Here is a 19,290-nt window from a genome sequence, read left to right on the forward strand (position 1 = left end):
CATTTAAGGGTTTAGGTGACAGTGAGCGCGGAAGGCAGGAGGGCAACGCTGTCCTTGCAGTCATTACAAATAAACAGAATCCAAGGAAAGTTAATGTTACTACCGAAGCAAAATCCCAGTCAGTCCTAGGTTTCAAAAGACCTGCCACTGCGGCGGAGTCGTCGCAGGGACCTCTCCCGGGTGGGGTCAGCTTCCAGCCCAAGGAGGGGCGGGAGAAGGGCCGAGGTGCCGCAAGGCCTGGGATGCGGAGTCCAGGCCGGAGAGACGGGGTGCGGCCGCTCAGCTTCGGGATCCCCGGTCGCAACAGACCGGGCTGTTTCGGTTCCCACCGCACCTGGCCACGGCAGAACGCGGCTTGCAGCGAGGGCGCGGCCCCGCCAGGCCAGCGATGGGGCGGGCCGGCGCCACGGGGCGCTCCGCCCCCGATGATGCGGCGGCCTCCGACTGGCCCCCGGCCCGTCACTCACTCCTCACCATGGTTGCAGCACAAAGCAACAAGCCCCGGAGGCCGCTTCCTCCCTGAAGAGCGGCTCCAGCGGCCGCGGAGGCGCTGGAGAAGGAAGAGGCGGGGAAGAAGAGGCGGTCGCCGTTCAGCAGACGCTTGGCGGGGCTGCGCGCTCCGCTCTCGGCCTCGCGCCCGCCGGGGGACCCGCGTCTGGCCCGCCGCGCCCGCCCGCCCGCCGCACGGACGACGCACAAAGTTGCCTAGAGCGCGGGGGCCGCGCGGGGAGCAGCCGCGCTCGGGCGCCGATGGAGGCGGGCGGCCGGAGCTGCGCGGCCCGCGGGGATGCAGCAGCAGTCGGGAGGCGCGGCCGACAGTAGACGGAGGCGCGGCGCGGCATCGGCGGCCGAGGCCAGCGGGCTTGGTGGCGCCCAGACCTGAACCGGGCTCATCAGGCTCAGCGCACGGCCCTCCCTCTCGACCGGCGCGCGAGGACCCGGGACGCGTCAGAGCGAGCGCGGCCGGAGCGGGTAGAGCCAGGGCCCCGCCGGAGAGGCTCCGCCCGCCGTCGCTTGCACCTCCCTAAAAATAACTCGGCCCGCCGGGGCCAGCGCGATCCGCGACCGTTCCGGAGCGCTGCCGGGCAGTCGCTGAGTCCGAGTCTACGGACAACAAGCCGCGAGAAGGAGGGCAGCTCGGGGCTGCACGGACCCTTCGTGCTGTCTGCGCCCCGGCCCCGCGCCTGGGCTGGTTTGCCTCGGGCAGTGGCGCTGGGCCGGGAGGCCGGCGAGTGTGTGGAGTGGTCCCGGTGCGCCCCGCAGGGGGAGATGGCGTCCTACGTGGATAATAGCTTCCGCCAAGCGGTGATGAAGAACCCCGCCGAGAGGACCCCCCAGGTGAGACGCGCCGCCACCCGCCGTGGGGTTGGTGTCTGCAGACTGCGCCCTTCCAGTGCCCTGGCACTCCTCTGCTGGGGAAGCATCCCATTTCCCTCATCCAGGACCTTCCCTGCCCCAACTTCCAAGGGCATTCTTTTCAGACTGTTCTGCGATTGCTGCCCTCTCCTTTGCTGTCCTTTTCGTTGCGCTCCCTGTAACTGACCTTGCCCGCGCGTTTGCGGGACTAGTTGTCTATAGGGCATGTCTTTCTCCAGCCACACTCCCAGGGGTTCTGAGGTCAGGACTCAGCTCCCCTCCGCCAGGTTACTGTTGTCACACTGACTGCAGTCTCAGTTACTCCCTTGCATGTACCTTATCTTTAGAGTTTAGGGGTGTTTAATGAGCTGTAAGAAAGAACTTGAAGGGTTGTGCGATGGACTGACGGATGGAGGTGGGCCTTATAAAGTGAAACACAGAGGTGCCTGTCTTTATTTACTACTCTACATTCTTGAAAGAGGAATGTTGTTTTCCATCGAAAGGATGAAGTTGACAGCTAGGCTATCGCTTTTCATTCCAATTGTAGATATAACTGCAGAACAGGCGTATTCGACCCCCTCTTCCTCGCAGGGCAGATTCTTTTGGTTTGCACAATATGGTCAAAATTAGATAAGTGTTTAATCTTTATACAATTGTTTATACTCAGGGTTCTTTTTATTTTTAAACGGAGGCATAGCTGGTGGGTTGGATTTGTTTTTTTCTTAGGTTGGATTAGCGAGGGAGGAGTGTTATAAAAATGTGGTTTGATTTCCTTTGCTTACTGGCTAATGACGTATATTCCTAAATGTTGGGATGGTGACTACAGGCGATCCTGCTTGCCAACTCTGCAGGCACTGAAGATCTACAGATCCTTGGGGCCAGCAAATTCAGGGAGGAGCTAATACTTGAAAAAAGTTGCTTTGCTTGTCTGGTGTTGGATACCATCTGTCCAAATCCAAACGCTGCCCATCTCTGATGATAATTATTTAATGTGCAAGAGAATAGAGTAAAATAGAATCTTCCATTGGCTGCTTTTGGACAAGACCCAAGAATGGCACCTGGTACTGTTCTTGATGGTTTTCCTTTTGCTTGATGGAGCTGTCACATGTGGGATATGAGTATAGATTACATTTGCCAGTCGTGTGGAAGATGGGCTGTAATTGCACAAGAGCGTTCGTTTCATGTCTCCAGAAGTACCTATTCTAAAGGGCAGTTTTGTCAGGCACTGGGCATGCCCTCTGATCTGGTCCTTTCTCTGGTGGTGCTGCAGCTGTCCTTCATGTGTCTTCATCATCCGTATTTGTTAAAACTGTCACTTCTGCCCATTTTCTTCCCTCGAAAAGACACTGACAATTTATTGTGAAGGCAGAACAACTTTCATGAGACCTCTCAGTTCTTTTCAAGAACTGAGTTTGAAGTGCCAAGTGAAATTACACGGGTAGAGGACATTAGAGTCTACAGAGGATGGTCAGAGGGTGATGTCAGAGGCCTGTAGTAGAAATGGGGAGGGTGGAATGGTATGCTAGGTTGATTAGTTAGAATAACAGTAAAACCTACAATCAGGTAGGTGTGTGTGTGTGGGGGGGGGTGGTGGTGGTGGTGGTGGAGTGTGGGGGTGGGGATGGTGGGTTACCAAATAAGTCTGGAAGAGACAAACCTTCCACTTGGACAGCCTGTGGATTGGCCAAGTAAATGGACCATTGTTAGACTTTCCTGTTCCTCCACCAGTGGTGTGGAATATAGAAACAAACCCAACAGAGGACTCAGCCCAGTGAGAAAGTGGGCGGCTACTACTTACCCTACTAGCTAAAAGCTCCATTGAGAATCTGGGAGCTGTCTTTACCCCACCTGACCTTAGGAGAAGCAAACAGAGAAACCTGCCAAACACGGTGAACATTCTCAAGTGTCAGCCCTGTTAACTTTGATGTTCATGAGATTTTTGTTAGTGCAAACCCCCAGCTCTGTTTACCGTTCTAATTCGAACCGTGAGTGCTTTTCCATCCTTACCTAAGTTGTCAGAAATAATGTATCCAGAAGTTGGAACTCTCCTCAAGTAGAAAACAGGCTGTGTGTTTGCACCTGTGGAAGCTTTTCCGTATGCAGTATATTCTCATAGATGCCTGAGTGGTTTTGTAGTATGATTAAAACAACATCGTTGGAAGAACAAGAATTAGGAAAGCTTTGCTGTGCAGTATCCTATTTCTGAAGACTGACTTTGATAAAGGAGTTTTTGTGACAGGCAGAAACCACAAGGTTCCTGAAAAGAATGAATGAAAACATTTATTTACTTATTTATTCTTGTTGGGTCCAGTTCCTCCTCCCTTCCCTATCCAGCTTTACTCTTTTACCAGACTCTTTGAAGACAAGTTCTGTATTTAGGTTAGTCTGTTGCTTGAAAGTAATTTTGATAACCCTAGGTAGTTAAACAGTTGGTAACTATTGCATCTGGGGCTGGAGGATCTTAGGATCTTCGCACTTAAGAACTTTTTTATATGTATCTGGAAAGTGGCAAGCTACTCTGGGCGTGCCAGAGGGAAGGTGGGCAATAAGGAGAAACACAAGGAGAAATTATCACCTGAGATTTTAGCCAAGAGGCTTCCAGTATTTCACCTGGTATTCCTAGAAGAGGAAAAGTCTTTAATCCAGTGCTTACCCTGTATTGTGTGTCTGGAAACTTGTCCTCTTCCTTCTCAATGGCGCACTGTATTCTAAAGTAATATACTCCCTGGAAAAGAAGGAGCAATAAACATTCTATTGATACTTCTCAATGCACCTCTGTTGAAAAACAGGACTGCTAAGTAACTGCTTTATTCAATGACTTGGGTTTATGTATTTAATCACTTAAATGAGAATTGTGGTCACCAAGGCAATTTAATGAAGTAAAAAATGTAAATAAATTGCAGACAGCATTATACCCCAAGGCTTCATACAATAAATTTTTTGTTAAATTATTTTATTAACCTGTTGAATTCAGGCCCATAGAGATTGCTTCTGTAGTGTGTTTAAATATCTACTTTCAAATGATATGTGTACAATATCTCTCATATCTTCTCATCTCCTCTTAGTTAGTAGTCTTACTTTTTCAGTATTAAACTTTTGTTTTGTTTTGTTTTGCTAACCTTTTTGGCTGAATTGCTAATGCTCAGGAATGCAGCTGTCAGAGTTCCCAAGAGTACAGGACATAGCTTTTTTGCAAAGTCACTCAGTGGAATTCATTGTGAGTCTTAATGACAGCCAAAACAAAACAAAGTAGATCATCTTGGCAAACTGAAAATGGATTGAATATACCCAGCCTGACAACCTGGTACTGCTGTGGTTCTGAGTTTACCTTCACGATGCCTGGGGCCTGGGAGCTCCCAGTTGGAAGACTAGCATAACACATGCTGCTACTCCAGGAAAGGCCAAAATTTCAAACCCATCTCAAGCAGGGTTTCTGCTGAATGTATCACTTTTGTAATTGTAAGAAAACCAAAACCAAAACCAAAACAATCCTTTTGAATCAGCATCCGATTTATCATAACTTATCATATAGATGATATAACTTGTCAAACATAATAGTATTTCTTGATGCATGCTTAATAGCATTTCTTGATTCATAATGGCAATGTGATTTCTAAACAGCACTGCTGGGGGAGATGGGTTTCTGAAGATTATTGGCAAAACGGAGTGTGTTATGTGGAAACCTACAGACTGCTGTGACACAGTGTAATGATTGTAGCAAGTGTTTGAAAACAATTGTTACACTTTTTGCTAACCATCTTTGTGTCATTGAAACAAATTCATGAGGTAACTTTATAATAAGAACAGGTTTGTTTTGGCTCAGTTGTAGAAGTACAAGTACAAGTTCACAATTAGGTAGGCCTGCTGCTTTCAGGACTCTGGTGGACTTCCCCATAATCACACAGGAACAAAGGGAAAGGAAGGGGCTGGGGTCCTAAGAGCTCTTTTCCAGGGTTGGTGGCCTTGGAGACCTTCCATTGGTCCCCACCTCCTGCAGCATCGCCCACTTCCCAGTAGTGCCTTTCTGGGACAAGCCTTCATTCAACAGGCCTTGAGGAACCATTAAACATCCAAGCCTTAGCTGTAGCACGCCTCAGTGCCACGGTTCCCTTAGCTAACGTTGGCACATTAGGCTTAGGAGTGATTTGTAGCACATGTATCACCCTTGGTGGCTTTGTTAGAGCTGGAGGTTAGAGGCATAATGAGTCAAAGCATGCCTGTGTGTGTGAAAGGAAGCCGACTGCCGTGTTACTTTTGACGATTTCCCCCATCTTACATGTTAAGGAACCACTCGGTGAGCTGTACGAGGTGTGCTACTTGCTGGAGTCAGGCAGTTTTGTTTTCTCCCTCCATCTTTGGAGAGTTATGTTTAGTGCAGGGTTGGCATGCTGGGTTTGTGGAGGGCCCACTTGAGATGTCCAGTGTGTTGACATTGAGGTGTAATGTCATCTACAAATGTGTTGGGCTGCATTCATGCCTGTCCTTGGATGCATGTGGCCTGTTGGCTGCAGGTTGGTCTTGCCTGTTAAATCATGGTTTTTTGAGCAGCGTTTCACTGTGTAACTAAGGTGGCCTGTAACCCTTGGTGCACCCGCCCGTTTCCACCACGTGCTGGCATTACAGGGTTATATGGGTGTGCCACTATGTCTGCCTTCATTTTTTATATTAACCCTTTTGCCCGAGACAGTTGTTTAAGTGCTGTGTACCCTTTTGTAAGTGACATCTGATAAAGCTTCAGGGTAATGTCATCGCTACGATGTGGCATTGGTTCACTGACATTGCAGACAATCCCTGCATGACAAAGGGGGCAGGAATCGATACTCGTTTGATTGATTATTTATTTATTTTGCCCAGGCTGATCTCAAAATCACTGTGTAGCTGAGGAGCTTGAAGTGCTAATATTATAGGCATGTGCTGCCATCCTGGGATTTCTTCATGTTTTTAATAACCATTTGCACACCCCTTCCTCTGGTGACTACTAATCTGCTTTTTTTTCCCTATAATTTTGTTGTTTCAAAACATTGCGTAGGTGAAATTGTGCAGTATGGGACTTTCTGGAACAGACTTCACATTTCTACCATTGTCAGTAAACGATTTGGCCCTGAGTTCCTAAAGTACCAGTGATAACTGGATTGGCCAGATGGATTTAAATTGAGATACAAAGAGGGAATCCTATAATGTTCATGACACATGGACGAACGGTCATGTCTGAGATGAGCAGTGGGAGCATGTGGGATATCTATAGATTGCTTTTTTCTATTTTTGGTAGTAATGTAAATAGTAAAACTCGCCTTAGTCATTATGGTCTTTCATTTAAGAAGTCACTTGCAGCACATCAAGTCTTCGGGGCATACTGTAGGCCTTCCTGGTCTATCACAAGACCTGAGAGGATGGTCAGAACTTCAGATAGTGCTAAAACTGTAGGCCTTCCTGGTCTATCACAAGACCTGAGAGGATGGTCAGAACTTCAGATAGTGCTAAAACTGTAGGCCTTCCTGGTCTATCACAAGACCTGAGAGGATGATCAGAACTTCAGATAGTTCTAAAACTTTGTGCATTTCCCCCTATTGCCTTCACACCTATACTAAATCTTAATTTCTAAATTAGACCCAGGAAGAGATTCACAGTGATAACCAGTAATAAAATAGAGCAGTTATGGCAAAATGCTATAACTCTCATGTCTCCTCTCATCTCACTATAGAAGCCCTGGGATTAAAGACTCATGTGACCTTACCAGGCCTTACATAGTTTCTGTTGATTTGAGTTCAGGCCCTCATATTTGCCACCTTTCTAACTCCTATAAAGGCTTTTTAGACTAAACTTTTCAAAACTGAAAGTTAAAGAATATATAACTTTTGGAACCCTTTTGTGACCCATAGCATAGCTACCAAATTATTACTTTCAAATACTCTTTACCCTGATTAGGGATGATTTGGCCTCCTTAATGAGGAAGTCAGTATCTTTCATCTCAATTTTTATTTTTCTATTTCTGTGGCGCTGGGAATTGATGCTTCTTATTTGGTACCTTGTACAGTAGTGCAAACACACTGCCACTGAGCTCTGTTTCCACCTCTGTGTGTGTTTTTTTTTTTTAAACTTTGTATTGAAACAGGATGTAATTGAGTTTAATCTAGGCTGGCCTTGAACTCACTGTGTGAGATTTTATTGTCTTCCTGCCTTAGCTTCTGGATAGCTAGGATCCATAGGCCAGCGCCGCCAGGCCTGACTTAGTAAGTTCATTGTTGTTGCTTAGGTTTATTTTGTTATTATTATTTCGAAAATGTGTTTGGGCTGCATGTATGCAATTGCACCATGTGCATGCCTGATTCTCGTGGAAGCCAGAAGAAGATGTTTGATTGCTTGGAACTGGAGTTACAGGTGGTTTTTTAGTTACCTGAGTATAGGGTATGAGCTACCATGCTGGGCTTAAGCTTATGTATGTGTGTGTATTATATACCAAAAATGTTTCGTGTATACATATACACACATATGTATTTTAAAATAAGTTTTTGTTTGATAGTTTTACTAATTACACTTGTGAGAACAACTAAAAAAGAAAATTTCAGACATGTTTTGGAGTGAGTTAAATCTTATAAAAAAAATGAAAACCAGGGCTGGAGAGATGGCTTAGACTTAAGAGCACCGGCTGCTCTTCCAGAGGTCCTGAGTTCAATTCCCTGCAATCACATGGCAGCTCACAACCATCTGTAATGGGATCTGATGCCCGCTTCTGGTGTGTCTGAAGGCAGCCGCAGTGTACTCATACGAATAGAAAAAGTAAATCTTTAAAAAGGAAGATCTTTACTAGCTCACCTTCCACAGTGCAGGAATTACTAGACTATATTGCTAAATAGTAGTTAGCCCTGTTAGTGGTATTGGGAATTGGTTGAACACAGGGCTTCTCCCTCTTATTTATTTATTTTATTCGTTGTTCTTTTGAGACGTGTCCATGTTGGCCTCAAACTTTGTCCATAGGTCAGGCGGGCCTCAGACTGCTCATCCTGCCTCCAAGATTGTCCTGAGCTCTGGGATTCCCAGCATGCACTGCTGTGCTCAGCTATCTCTTCTTTTAACTACATTTAAATGTATTAGGAAGTGCATGTTAAAAATACTTCAGTCACAGGCTTAATTTCATTTTCTAGATACTATATTCAGAAGCTACTCGATCATATTTATGTATTTTCACGAAAGTAGAAATGAGTACTAAAAGCCAAAAAGTTGAAAAAGTTGAAGTGCAGTACCATGAGAGTTAAGGTACAGGAGGATTGACAGCTTTTACTTTGTTTCCACTTACCAGTGTCTAATTGCCCACACGTTTTGTGGAGCTGAAAGAAACTGAAGGTCTAGCTTTGGAGACAGACATCTTATGAATGCTTATTCCTTGGGCTTGGGATACCACAAACTTCTTTTAGACTTAGGCAGTGTTCTTTGAGAACCAAAAAACTCCTTCTTCCTAAATGTGAACCTTCAAGCCCAATCTTCCTTGGAGACTTAAGTTGGGATGGGTGGGAATTCCTGTCTTGATTCCATTTTCTCTGGTGTGGTTTAAATCTATAGCCAGTTAAGAAAACTGGCAGGCATCATAGTCAAGCCATTTCACTTTAAAAGTCTTGCTCTTAACTGTGAACTGGCACAGTTGCTTTCCCTTGTGATTACAAATTTGTATCTTTATTTTAGTTCATGGAATCGTCTTACTTAGTGTGTTTCTTCCTGTAAAAGGGCAGTTTGATACTGGACTTGTCAATGCCTTGCTTTATGGCTAGAGCCAGTTACTTTGCCTTGGTGGTGCTCAGGTTGTGGGACTTCAGGGACTAAAAAAGTCTCCTAGAACAGTGTGGCCCTGACGTTGTCTTGCTACCTGCTTGTTTGACCAACCAAGCCTGTTAAGTTAGTGTAAGCTTGGTATCCTTTATTTTCCTTTAACAAACAGTGTTTTACTTTCATATGTATACAAGTTGGAAAGATGATGATTTCAGAATAAATTGTTTTCACTCACCCTGCTAGGTGTGTTTTTGTCAAATACTTTTAGAGGGTTACTTGTTACTGTTTTAAAATTATGTATACACTGTATGTGTGTGGCCTGTTATACTGGAGTAAGAAGAGAGTGTTGTCTGTCCTGAAGCTGGAATTACAGGCAGTGTGAGTGCTTGACATGGGTTCTGGGAACAGAGTTAGGGTACTTCGCAAGAGCAGTTAGTTTTCCTTCTAGCCCTTCATTAAAGATGGAGGAGAAGTTTACAGCATCGAGAAATAAGATGTCACAGACTGTATTGTGAAGACCAGATATGTTAGTGTGTAGTAAGGTGGTCTCTGGAGTGGAGTGTGCAAGTCATCTTTGTGTTTACTAGTGTTTTTCAGCATCTGGCACTTATTACACTAACCATATCTTTTAAATAGAGATGTATTTATTTTACTAGTATGGGTATTTTTGCCTGTGTGCATGTGTGTGTGCACCACATGAGTGCCTGGTGTCATGGATCCCCTGGAACTGGAGTGACAGATAGTCGTAAGCTGCCATGTGGATGCTGGGAGTTGAACCTGGATCTTCTAGAACAACATCCAGTGCTTCTAACAACTGAACCATTTCTCCAGCCCCCTTTTCATAGATAACCTTTTATTATTATTTTCTTATACTTTGTTCTTCTGAGTGGTTTATAGCATAAGTGAGTAGAGCATTGATTGCATTAGGATTTTATTAGTTTACAAGTTACCCAACACTGAATGTATAGTGGTTAGTGGTTTAATAAGAAATCTAAAGGTCCCCAGTGCCACATTAGCTTAAGGTGTTTCTAAGGATCAGATGATGATTAAGTTCTCAAAGCACAGGTTCAAGGGTGTATTACTGTCTTTGTTAGGGTTTTATTGATGTGAAGATACACCATGACCAAGGCAACTCTTATAAAGGACAACATTTAGTTGGGGCTGGCTTACAGTTTTACAGGTTTAGTCCATTATCATCAGAGCAGGAAGCATGGCAGTGCAGGCAGACATAGTGGTGTAGAAGGAGTTGAGAGTCCTACATCTTGATCCAAGGGCAGCCAGGAGAAGACTGTATTCCTGGCAACTAGGAGGGTCTCAAAGAGCATCCCCCCAGGACATACTTCCCCCAGCCAGGCCACATCTCCTAATAATGCCTCTTCCTGGGCCTAGCATATTCAAACCATTGCTGACACCAACCAGGGAAAGGGAAGATTGAGAATCCTCTTGGCAAAGGTTTTGCCATCTTCCATATTTTCATGAATTACCTCCCCGCCCCCCATGGCTTCCCTGCTAGACAAAATGCTTTACCACGGAGCCATAACCCCAGCCCTGTCCTTATTTCCACAAGGTCTTGTATATGTTCTTTTGGCTAGACATTTGTCACCTGATACTTTTGGCTGTAAAGGAGGTTGGATATTTGAGTTTTTTTTAAAGCCTCCATAATACAGAAGGGCAGGGAAGAAGGAGATTAAGATTAATGGATACCGTGAGCAGATAGTATTTGTCCAATTTACTTTGCATAAGAAATAGATGATTGTAGGACATTTATGCGGTGACTCTCTGGAGAGCGCTTTAAGAGTCTTATTGGATTAAAGGGCTGCATTAATGTAACTCAGTAACAGAATCCTGCGGATGTATTCAACCACTTGATTCTCTGAGGTGTATGCTTATTTTCAGAACTAAAGTCGGGCTTTTATACACACACTAGTGGGGTAAGCAATACATGTAAATATTTACCTATAAAACGTGGCATGTAACTATGATTCTGGGATAATTGGGTTCTAAACATGTCATGAATTGTTTTAAACATATAAAATACAGACTTAGGGCTGGAGAGATGGCTCAGTCAGTAACGTGTGTGTGTGTGTGTGTGTGTGTGTGTGTGTGTGTGTGTTAGGATGTCCAGCACCCACATTAAAAGAAAAAGCCAGGCTTGGTGACATGTATTTGTAACCCCAGGGCTGGGCAGGCAGAGCTGGGCAGATCCCTGAAACTCACTGGCCAGTGATTCTAGTTGAGCTGTCTATGACTCAAAACAAGGTGGAGAATGAACAAGGGATATGCCTGAAGTCAACCTTTGGCTCCATACACACGAGCACATACTCACGTGAACATGTACATGCACCACACATGAACATACACAAGAGAAGAGAAAATACTGGCTTATGGTATTTCTAAAGTAAGTCCTTTGGTTTCAGTCTCTCTTTGTATCTTCCTTTGCCTTTTGCTGTGGTTGAACCTGAGGTTTCACACATGGTCAGCAAAATTACTACTTAGCTATATCGTCCCCCCTTTTTTAACCTTTTATTTTGAACAGTCTCATTACGTTGCTCATGTCGACTCAGCCGCTAGCCCAGGTAGTCCTTGAACTTGCTCTCTGCCTGCCTCAGGTTCTGAAGAAGCTGGGATTGACAGGCCTGTGCTAACAATAACGAGTAACAAGCCTGGCTTATTTTCCCCCTCCTCCACCCCCCCCCCTGTGTGTTTCTTGCCATAACGGTTTCCTGATAACACCAGAATATATGTAGATAAACTGTTCTGGCTGTTTGTAGTGGGATTAGTTGAAATGGTGTCAGAAGCTGATGGCTAAGAAAGGTAAAGATCGAGGCCTTAGACGTCACAAATTGTTTATTTGTTTAAGCAAGAGCCATGTTTCTGGTATATCCGAAGCCCAGCACAGCGCAGTTTTTGAAAACAGAATATGTAAGGAGGATAAATGGCCTCTGCTCTTCCCTAACTCTTCTTGTCCTTAGCAGAGTAACTTCAAGCTCAGTGATTAGCTTTACCCCCCTAGGGCTTATTGGGCTGGGCTCCATCCTTAAGACTCAGTGCTAAGCATCTCTTAGGCAAAATTGGAGCTCAGTAGTACAGTGTGAAAAATAGATAAAATGGCCTAGCATGCATGTTATTAAGACTCACATTTTAATAATTTTTAAAATAACACAAGCCCAAGACTTCTTTGGGGCATATGAGTATGTTACAGATCCCCTCCTGCCCATTCATATTACATGTAAGCCAGTCTACAATTTAAAAGTTCCTCAGTAGTAAAGTGAGTCAAGGCAAGTAAGGACCTGGGTTCAGGTCCCTCACCCATGTCTAAAGATGGGCGTGGCTGTAATCCCAGAGCTGGATAGGCAGAGGCAGGACTGTTATGACTCACTGGGCGCTAGTTTAGAACATGTGGCAAGGGGTTGGGTATTTAGCTCAGTGGTAGAGCGCTTGCCTAGCAAACGCAAGGCCCTGGGTTCGGTCCCCAGCTCTGAAAAAAAAAAAAAAAAAAAAAAAAAAAAAAAAAAAAAAAAAAAAAAAAAAAAAAAAAAAAAAAAAAAAAGAACATGTGGCAAGCTCCAGGTTGGGTGAGAGACTCTCTCTCAAAAAAAAAAACATTAAGAGGGGAAAACAGTCAAGTGAATAGTTGAGTATTACTGTAAGTTGTCTTCTCACTAAACTTTATAAAAAAATAAGTAAAAATTGCCTAGGATACATTTCGTTAGGACTCACATTTTTACAAATTATGTATGTATACATACATAATCTCTCTATATCTATGTATCCGTATCTGCATGTTAGCATGATTGAACTGCAGCGAGGCGGCTGCCTTGGGAGTAAAAACCGTGGGTCCACAGTGTGCGTCTACATATGCGTGTGTGCTTCTGTAGGTGCAGGTACCTGTGGAGGGCAGAGGTTGGCCCCGGCTCTCTTTCCATATCACTCTTACAGACTTTACTTTTCCAGGAAAAAAGAAATTCATCGCTAAACCCACATTTGAGATACCGAATCTAGCTTAGACTCCACAGGAGAGGAAGTAAATACCAACGGTAGGTTAAGTGAGTTTATCCACGTCTGTGGGACAAAACCAGCGAGTGTTGGAAAATTAATCTCTTCGATGGGGATGAGCTGCTATGACAGACCCCGCAGCTGGGTGTGGGTGCAGCCATCTTGGGGCAGTTAGCTCTCTTTCCCAGCTGAGGCTGCTCTCACCTTAGACTTAGCTGAGTGGTCCAGAAGCCAGGCTGGCCTCTTCCTGCCTCTTGGTGTTCTAGGATAAAATGCAAATCTGGGGGACTACTCCTGATCACTGTTTGTACCCCTGCCCCCAAAGTGGAAAACTCCTCCATGTAATTGATGGGGTGAGGGGTGGGCTGGCTACAGTCAGGGCGGCTGACGCTGGCGCCTCACTGTAAGAAACAAACACTTTCTTTGTCTTGGCCTCTGATTCTAAGTTTGTGGTTTTGGTGCATGCCCCTTGTTTCCATGCCTTACTTATCTGAAGGCAAATTAACTTTTTTTTTTTCTAATTTCACTGAAAACAAACTTTGTACCTTAGAAATAAAGTTTACTTGTTAGCTGGTTTAAGTGATATATTCGGTAATAGGAAATCAAATTCTGTACATCCATTAGCTTTGATTTCTTCCGTAACGCCTTCAAAGAGAAATGCATTAGTTTTAGTCCTCCAGTTGCCAATAATCACAGTAAAAGCTTATGACTCATTTAAGTCGAGTATATAGATGTGACCTGTTCAAAGTGAGGAGTTCTTAGCACGATGATCATTGCCTTGCTGAAAATATTATTTCCCTCTTACTTTGCATTCACTCATAAAAAGTATTATGCTAACTGCCCTAAGTTACAAAGTTTTCCGGATCTTTGTGTTCTGGCTGATATAGGCAAGACAAGTCTTAATCATGATCGACTGAGGACTTTCGGTGTGTCTTTCTAGACTTGCTAGGGTGGGCAGCCAAAGTCAGGTGCCTGTGGAAAACAGGCCAGCAGCCAAGGGACGAATGTGCAAGTGGAGGGCAGCAAGGCTCTCTCAGTACTGCTAACATATGGAGCACATAGGTCCAACCTAAAGCTGCATACACGTGGGGACAGGTCTACACCGATTTTTAATAGAAACACAGATTTGGAAGAAAGAGGGACCAGCAGTGGCTCAGGCTGTGCCTCAAAATTAATGATTGCATGTTTTTCTTTTGTTTTGAGATTTTGATGACCAGTTATGTTAGGAAAGGAGAGGTACTTGGGCGTTTTTGTACTTACTACGAGTCATTGAGTAAGATTCTAAGAGACCGGTTGAGGCAGCGGAGGAGGGAGGTGAGTAAGGAGATCACAGGGAGTTGGGGGTTCTGTGGATGTAGATTATTATATTATTTTGGCTTTCGTTTTGTTTTGTTTTGTCTTACTGTGTCCAGTTGTATCTCTTGAGCTTCAGAAGAGAACTTTAGCTGATGCAAGGCTCAATCAGGTATTTAATCTATAATTACGAGTTTGAAGTCTGAGAAATGAAGAGAGGGTCATGTTACTTAGAAACAGCAGAAGCAAAGCTCTTTTGTCTTTCTCAGAAGGGCCAAAACTCTAATGACTAATAAGCGTCTCTTGGTCCAAGATACTCCGGGCAAGAGGGAATTGATTTCCAAAGTAGCATTGTTATTGCTTTTATTACTTTGATTTTTGGATACAGAGTCTAGGTAGCCCAGACTGGTTGGAATTCTTCATCCTCCTGCCTCAGCTTCCTGAACACTGGGACTACAGGCATTGTGTCATCATGACTCAGATCCACAGATGTCTTTATGAACAAACTGCACAAAGCTTCTTAATGATATCGGGTATCTGTCCGCCTATCATTTGTGTCTATCGTATCTGTTTATCTAATGGACAGCCAGTGTGGCTACTTCCAGGTCACACGATCTTACTCATAGGAAAGACACATTTTCGTGCAGGTTAGTTGCTGCTTTCTGGCCTTTCCTGAACTCATCTAGGTTTTCTAGAAACTCAAAGTAAGTGAATGGTTTAATACAGTTTACGGAATTATGCTTTCCTTATTAAAAACACACACTCGATTATGGGTTGTTTAAGTTCATCACACAAACCAGGCCCCAGTGTACGGCGTACACCAGGTGCTCTGCTCCAGATCAGTACTGTGCTGTGCTCCAAAATCTCCTCGTTCTCGTTTAGCCCGTGTTCAGGTATTTTATAGCTGCTTACTTACAGCGATTCTAGGCACATTGTCAAAACCTGGAAATTGAGTTCAGGGCTAAGAATTTGCTTTTTTATTAAGTTGTTTACATTTCTCTGTCTTGTATCCAAACAGAACTCCCCTGAGTTTATTCTCTTTGTAGTGTGCTGTGGGAGCATGTTTCATGTGCTGTGGGAGTGTGCTCTGTGAGAGCGTGTCTTTGTGTGCTGTAGGGTCCGGTACAGCTTTACTTCTCGGCAGCCACAAGGATGTCTTTTAAATAATTAGCGTTATAATTTGCACAGCCATGCCAATTAATTATATCAATGGATGTCAAGAAGAGAGAATTCCAGTGGGATTTGGAGACTGGGAGTGAAGTGAGGTGGTTGGGGAAGCACTGGGAGAGTTGGCAACTGTATCTTCCAGTGATGGTGAGCGAGGCACCTGCTGCTGCAGCGTTTGAAGTGCCAGGCCCAGCGTTTGTAAACGGGCGCTCCAGCATCTGTCTGCTCTTCCGCCATCGGACCGTGCTCACGGTGGATCATCAGTCCTTGTGTTTTTATCTGTTACTGAAGTCAGTTTTGAGAGCAGAGCTAATGTGGTCTTCTGGAAAGGACTGAAAACTGATTTAAATCTCACCTCAAGTATAGGAATATATTTTGTGCATATTTTTTTCTTTTTTTAAAGGATGGGAATACATATTAAACAGTGAGTGAGTTTTCAGGAAGTTCGTTGAAACACAATACAAAACAGCCCCCGAGGGAGGAATACCCCCTAGCCTTTTCAGTGAGTGTGGTGTGAGTCACCTGTCCCTCTCATTGAACTGGATGGACCTTCTTAGGAGAAACAATGTCTCAGCCGGAAAACTCAGTCTTGCACTTACTCTCTTCTTCCTCCTCTCTCCCCATCTCCATTACTTTTCTTGTTTTTGTGCTGCCAGGATGCTAGGCAAGTGCTCAGCTCTGCAGCCCAGTCAGGTCTTAACTTTGGACCCTTCTTGTCCCAAATATCCGGGATTACAGGTGTGTGCTATGTAATTCCTGTTACAGTTTTTATAACATACGATGCATTTTGAATGATTTTGATTTAACTCTGTCAAGTGATTAAAAAAAATACCTGATCCTTTTTTGTCTGCTTGCAAAGGCTATCAGAATTTCTCTGTTTTCTTTTCAATTTAATGGATAAGTAAATACTCCTCTGCGATGATAGTAAAATGGCCGATTAAAAACAGGAAGTTACATGTATTCTCCCCCTCCACTCTAACTATACTTTCAGGTTAGACTCTAATGTATGTTGCATGAAGAAAAAATGCTGTTTAGACCAGCTCGGATGTTGTGTTAGAGACAAAAATTCCAAAGCTGTGTTTCTCATTGTCAGATGAGCCCATTCATGTGGCTGGAAATTACCAAGAGTCATACTTAGTAATGGCTGAAAACAGTGGTTCCGCAGTGTCTTCTGGGTAAGCTGCTTCTGGGCTTGCTTTGCTTTCTGAAGGGATGACTGGAGTCAGTGAGAGAAGGTGTTAGTTTGTTGTCTGTGTGCCACACTAATGTCAGCCAACCCCGGCATGGCTTAAACTACGCTGTGTCCTTAGTGCAGCTCTCCCTCCTCACTGATGTGCTCCTTCTTGTGTTTGTTATTCACTTATTTAGAGAGAGGCTCTCACTGTGTAGTTTAAGTTGTCCTGGAATTCACTGCTTCCAACAGGCTGACCTTGAGTTCACAGAGCTCACCTGCCTCTGCCTCCCAAGTGCTGGGATCAGTGGCTTGCACCACCATGCCTGTTTGATTTGTTCCTTTTTTAAGGGTTAACATTTACTTCCGCAGGAGGCACCCTGGCCATTTGTCCTGAGTGTTGAATTTCATGAATGGGATTCTCTCTCTCTCTCTCTCTCTCTCTCTCTCTCTCTGTGTGTGTGTGTGTGTGTGTAGGTGAACCCACTCTCGTGCATGTGGAAGTCCTGTCCTGTGCATTCCTGTTGTCTCTACTATATTTTTTGAGACAGGATTTCCTTCTGAAAGAGCTCCTTGTTTTGGGTAGGCTGCCTGTCCCAGTTCTGGGGTTATAGGCTGTGCCATTATGCCCAACCATTTTTGTGTGGGTTCCTGGGGTCTGGACTCATGTCCTCATGTTACCAGTTGGGCTTTGAGCTGGTTATTTCCAGATTTTTGGCATCTTACTCAATAATGGAATGAGAACACACAGATTGCAAAGATGCAAGGAAACCTTATTCAATTTAGAGCATATTATCAGTGGCAGTAGCCACATGAGGGAACGTACTCTAGGGTCTTGATTTTCGGTTGGCGGGCATTTCCTTTTATAGCATTCAAGAGGAGGGGGCTGTGTTGAGAAGGGGCACACACAGCATGGTGGCTCTCTGTTGTCACTGACAGGCTTAACATATAAGTCATTGTTTACTATGTCTCATGGTGCCTTTGGTTTTAAACACATATATCCCCAATTATGCATATGCATGAGATGGTAAATAGTGGTGTTCCCTAAGTGTTCACCCAGAGGATGAAGTTTGTCTTATTCTGTGTGCATTGAAAACTAGTCTAGCCTGGATCTGCCCCCTCCTTTTAACAAAGAAGCTGTCCATGAAATGAAGAGTTTTTGATGGTGTCAGGAGGAGAAACTTACTGTTGGAGTGGCGTGCACACCTAATACAGCCTTTGAACCAGGTAGGGATCCTAGGTTGCCAACGGGGTGCTAGATGCATTGTTAGAAGAGGATGTGTGCACAGTACAAGCAGGTGTGAGTCCTAGGTTGACAAGTGCATTGTTAGGAGTTGTGTATATAGCCCAAGCCAAGTGGAGTTCTGGTTGCTGTACTATTCATTATGTTTGCCCGCTTCACTCATGCACTCAGTAGACGATCGCCCCAAAGCCATGTATACCTTACTTGTTGAGTAAAAATAAAAAAAAAGGCGCGTCTGGTTCCCTGCATGTACCCTGGCAGTTGGTTGCACTTTTGCTGGTTCCTGCCCCCGCTGGCCATTGCAACTAGGGCTAATTTTTCTCAGCGGCTCCATGCTGTCCCCCAAAGTACTCTGTGACCCAGGAGGGTCACTGCCATGCCAGTTTCATACAGAGACCACCTATCTCGTGACTCTCTTACTGTGGACTCTGTTCACATATGCAGTGTCCACCCCCTGGTCCCAGTGGCGGCTACCCTCTCATAACTCTCTGCCGCTGTTCTGTTTACATTCCCAACATCCACCCTCTAATAGTTATGGTGTAAACTCCCAACAACCCGTTAAAATCAAGACTCTACAAACTGCAACCCAACAATCAGATTTATATGTTAAATTCTCAAACCACAATATTTCCACATAATAGACTTACAACCAACTGATAAGGATATAAAATGCCCACCTAGATAAGATAAATTTGCTTACATAAATCCATCTCAACTACCTTGGCAGCAATTCATCCTTCCCGGTCTCCATCTTGATTCTTCTTCCTTCTCCTTCTCTCCCACCTTACATAAACTTTGTCCCTGCCTTATTTTTTTACTGTCCAATCATGGCCTTGACTTAACCTCACCTGCATATTGACATCAGTCTACACTTACTGTTTTAGTTCGCATATTTCTTCACTTTGCATTTATCTACTGGTAGCAGTTAATAATTATCAGATGTATGCATTTTCAAATAAAACCTTTATTTTCTGTCTCTCACATTCTTCACTAGAACTTAGCATGTGAGCCTCGGCTGTCTTTCCTGATTTCCTAGTCCCTCTAACTGTCCGATCTCCAAAATGCTCTTGGCTCTGCCCCTCCCATCTCTGACCCTTAAGAGTCCAGTTCCAGGCTGCCGCCCATCTGGGCTTCCTCAGGCCAGTTGCCCTGACACCAATTAATTCCCTTAGACCTTGAAGCAGCTAGAAGAAAGAAGTTTCTAGAATATGAGGCCTAACATTAAACTACTTTTCGGAACTCCAGGTGGAAAGCTTGCTCCCTTCCATGTGTCTCCTTCAAGCGACTGTGGTGTCCATCTAGA

General features: G+C 44.5%; 1 protein-coding gene across 3 annotated transcripts in view; it reads left to right on the forward strand.

Moving 5' to 3' along the window:
• The first annotated feature begins 575 nt into the window (after nucleotides 1–575).
• Nucleotides 576–19,290, forward strand: part of Rapgef2 (Rap guanine nucleotide exchange factor 2) — a 214,608-nt gene continuing 195,893 nt past the window's right edge. For 2 of the 3 annotated variants that reach the window (XM_032898223.1, XM_032898222.1), the window contains exon 1: nucleotides 576–1,338. In XM_032898223.1, coding sequence (XP_032754114.1) covers nucleotides 1,270–1,338 — 69 coding nt within the window. In that variant the 5' untranslated portion in view covers nucleotides 576–1,269. The remainder of the gene's footprint in view (nucleotides 1,339–19,290) is intronic. The other variant, XM_032898221.1, reaches the window with a different exon arrangement.

Source organism: Rattus rattus, chromosome 3 (assembly GCF_011064425.1).
Source record: "Rattus rattus isolate New Zealand chromosome 3, Rrattus_CSIRO_v1, whole genome shotgun sequence".
Classification (NCBI taxonomy): Eukaryota; Metazoa; Chordata; class Mammalia; order Rodentia; family Muridae; genus Rattus; species Rattus rattus.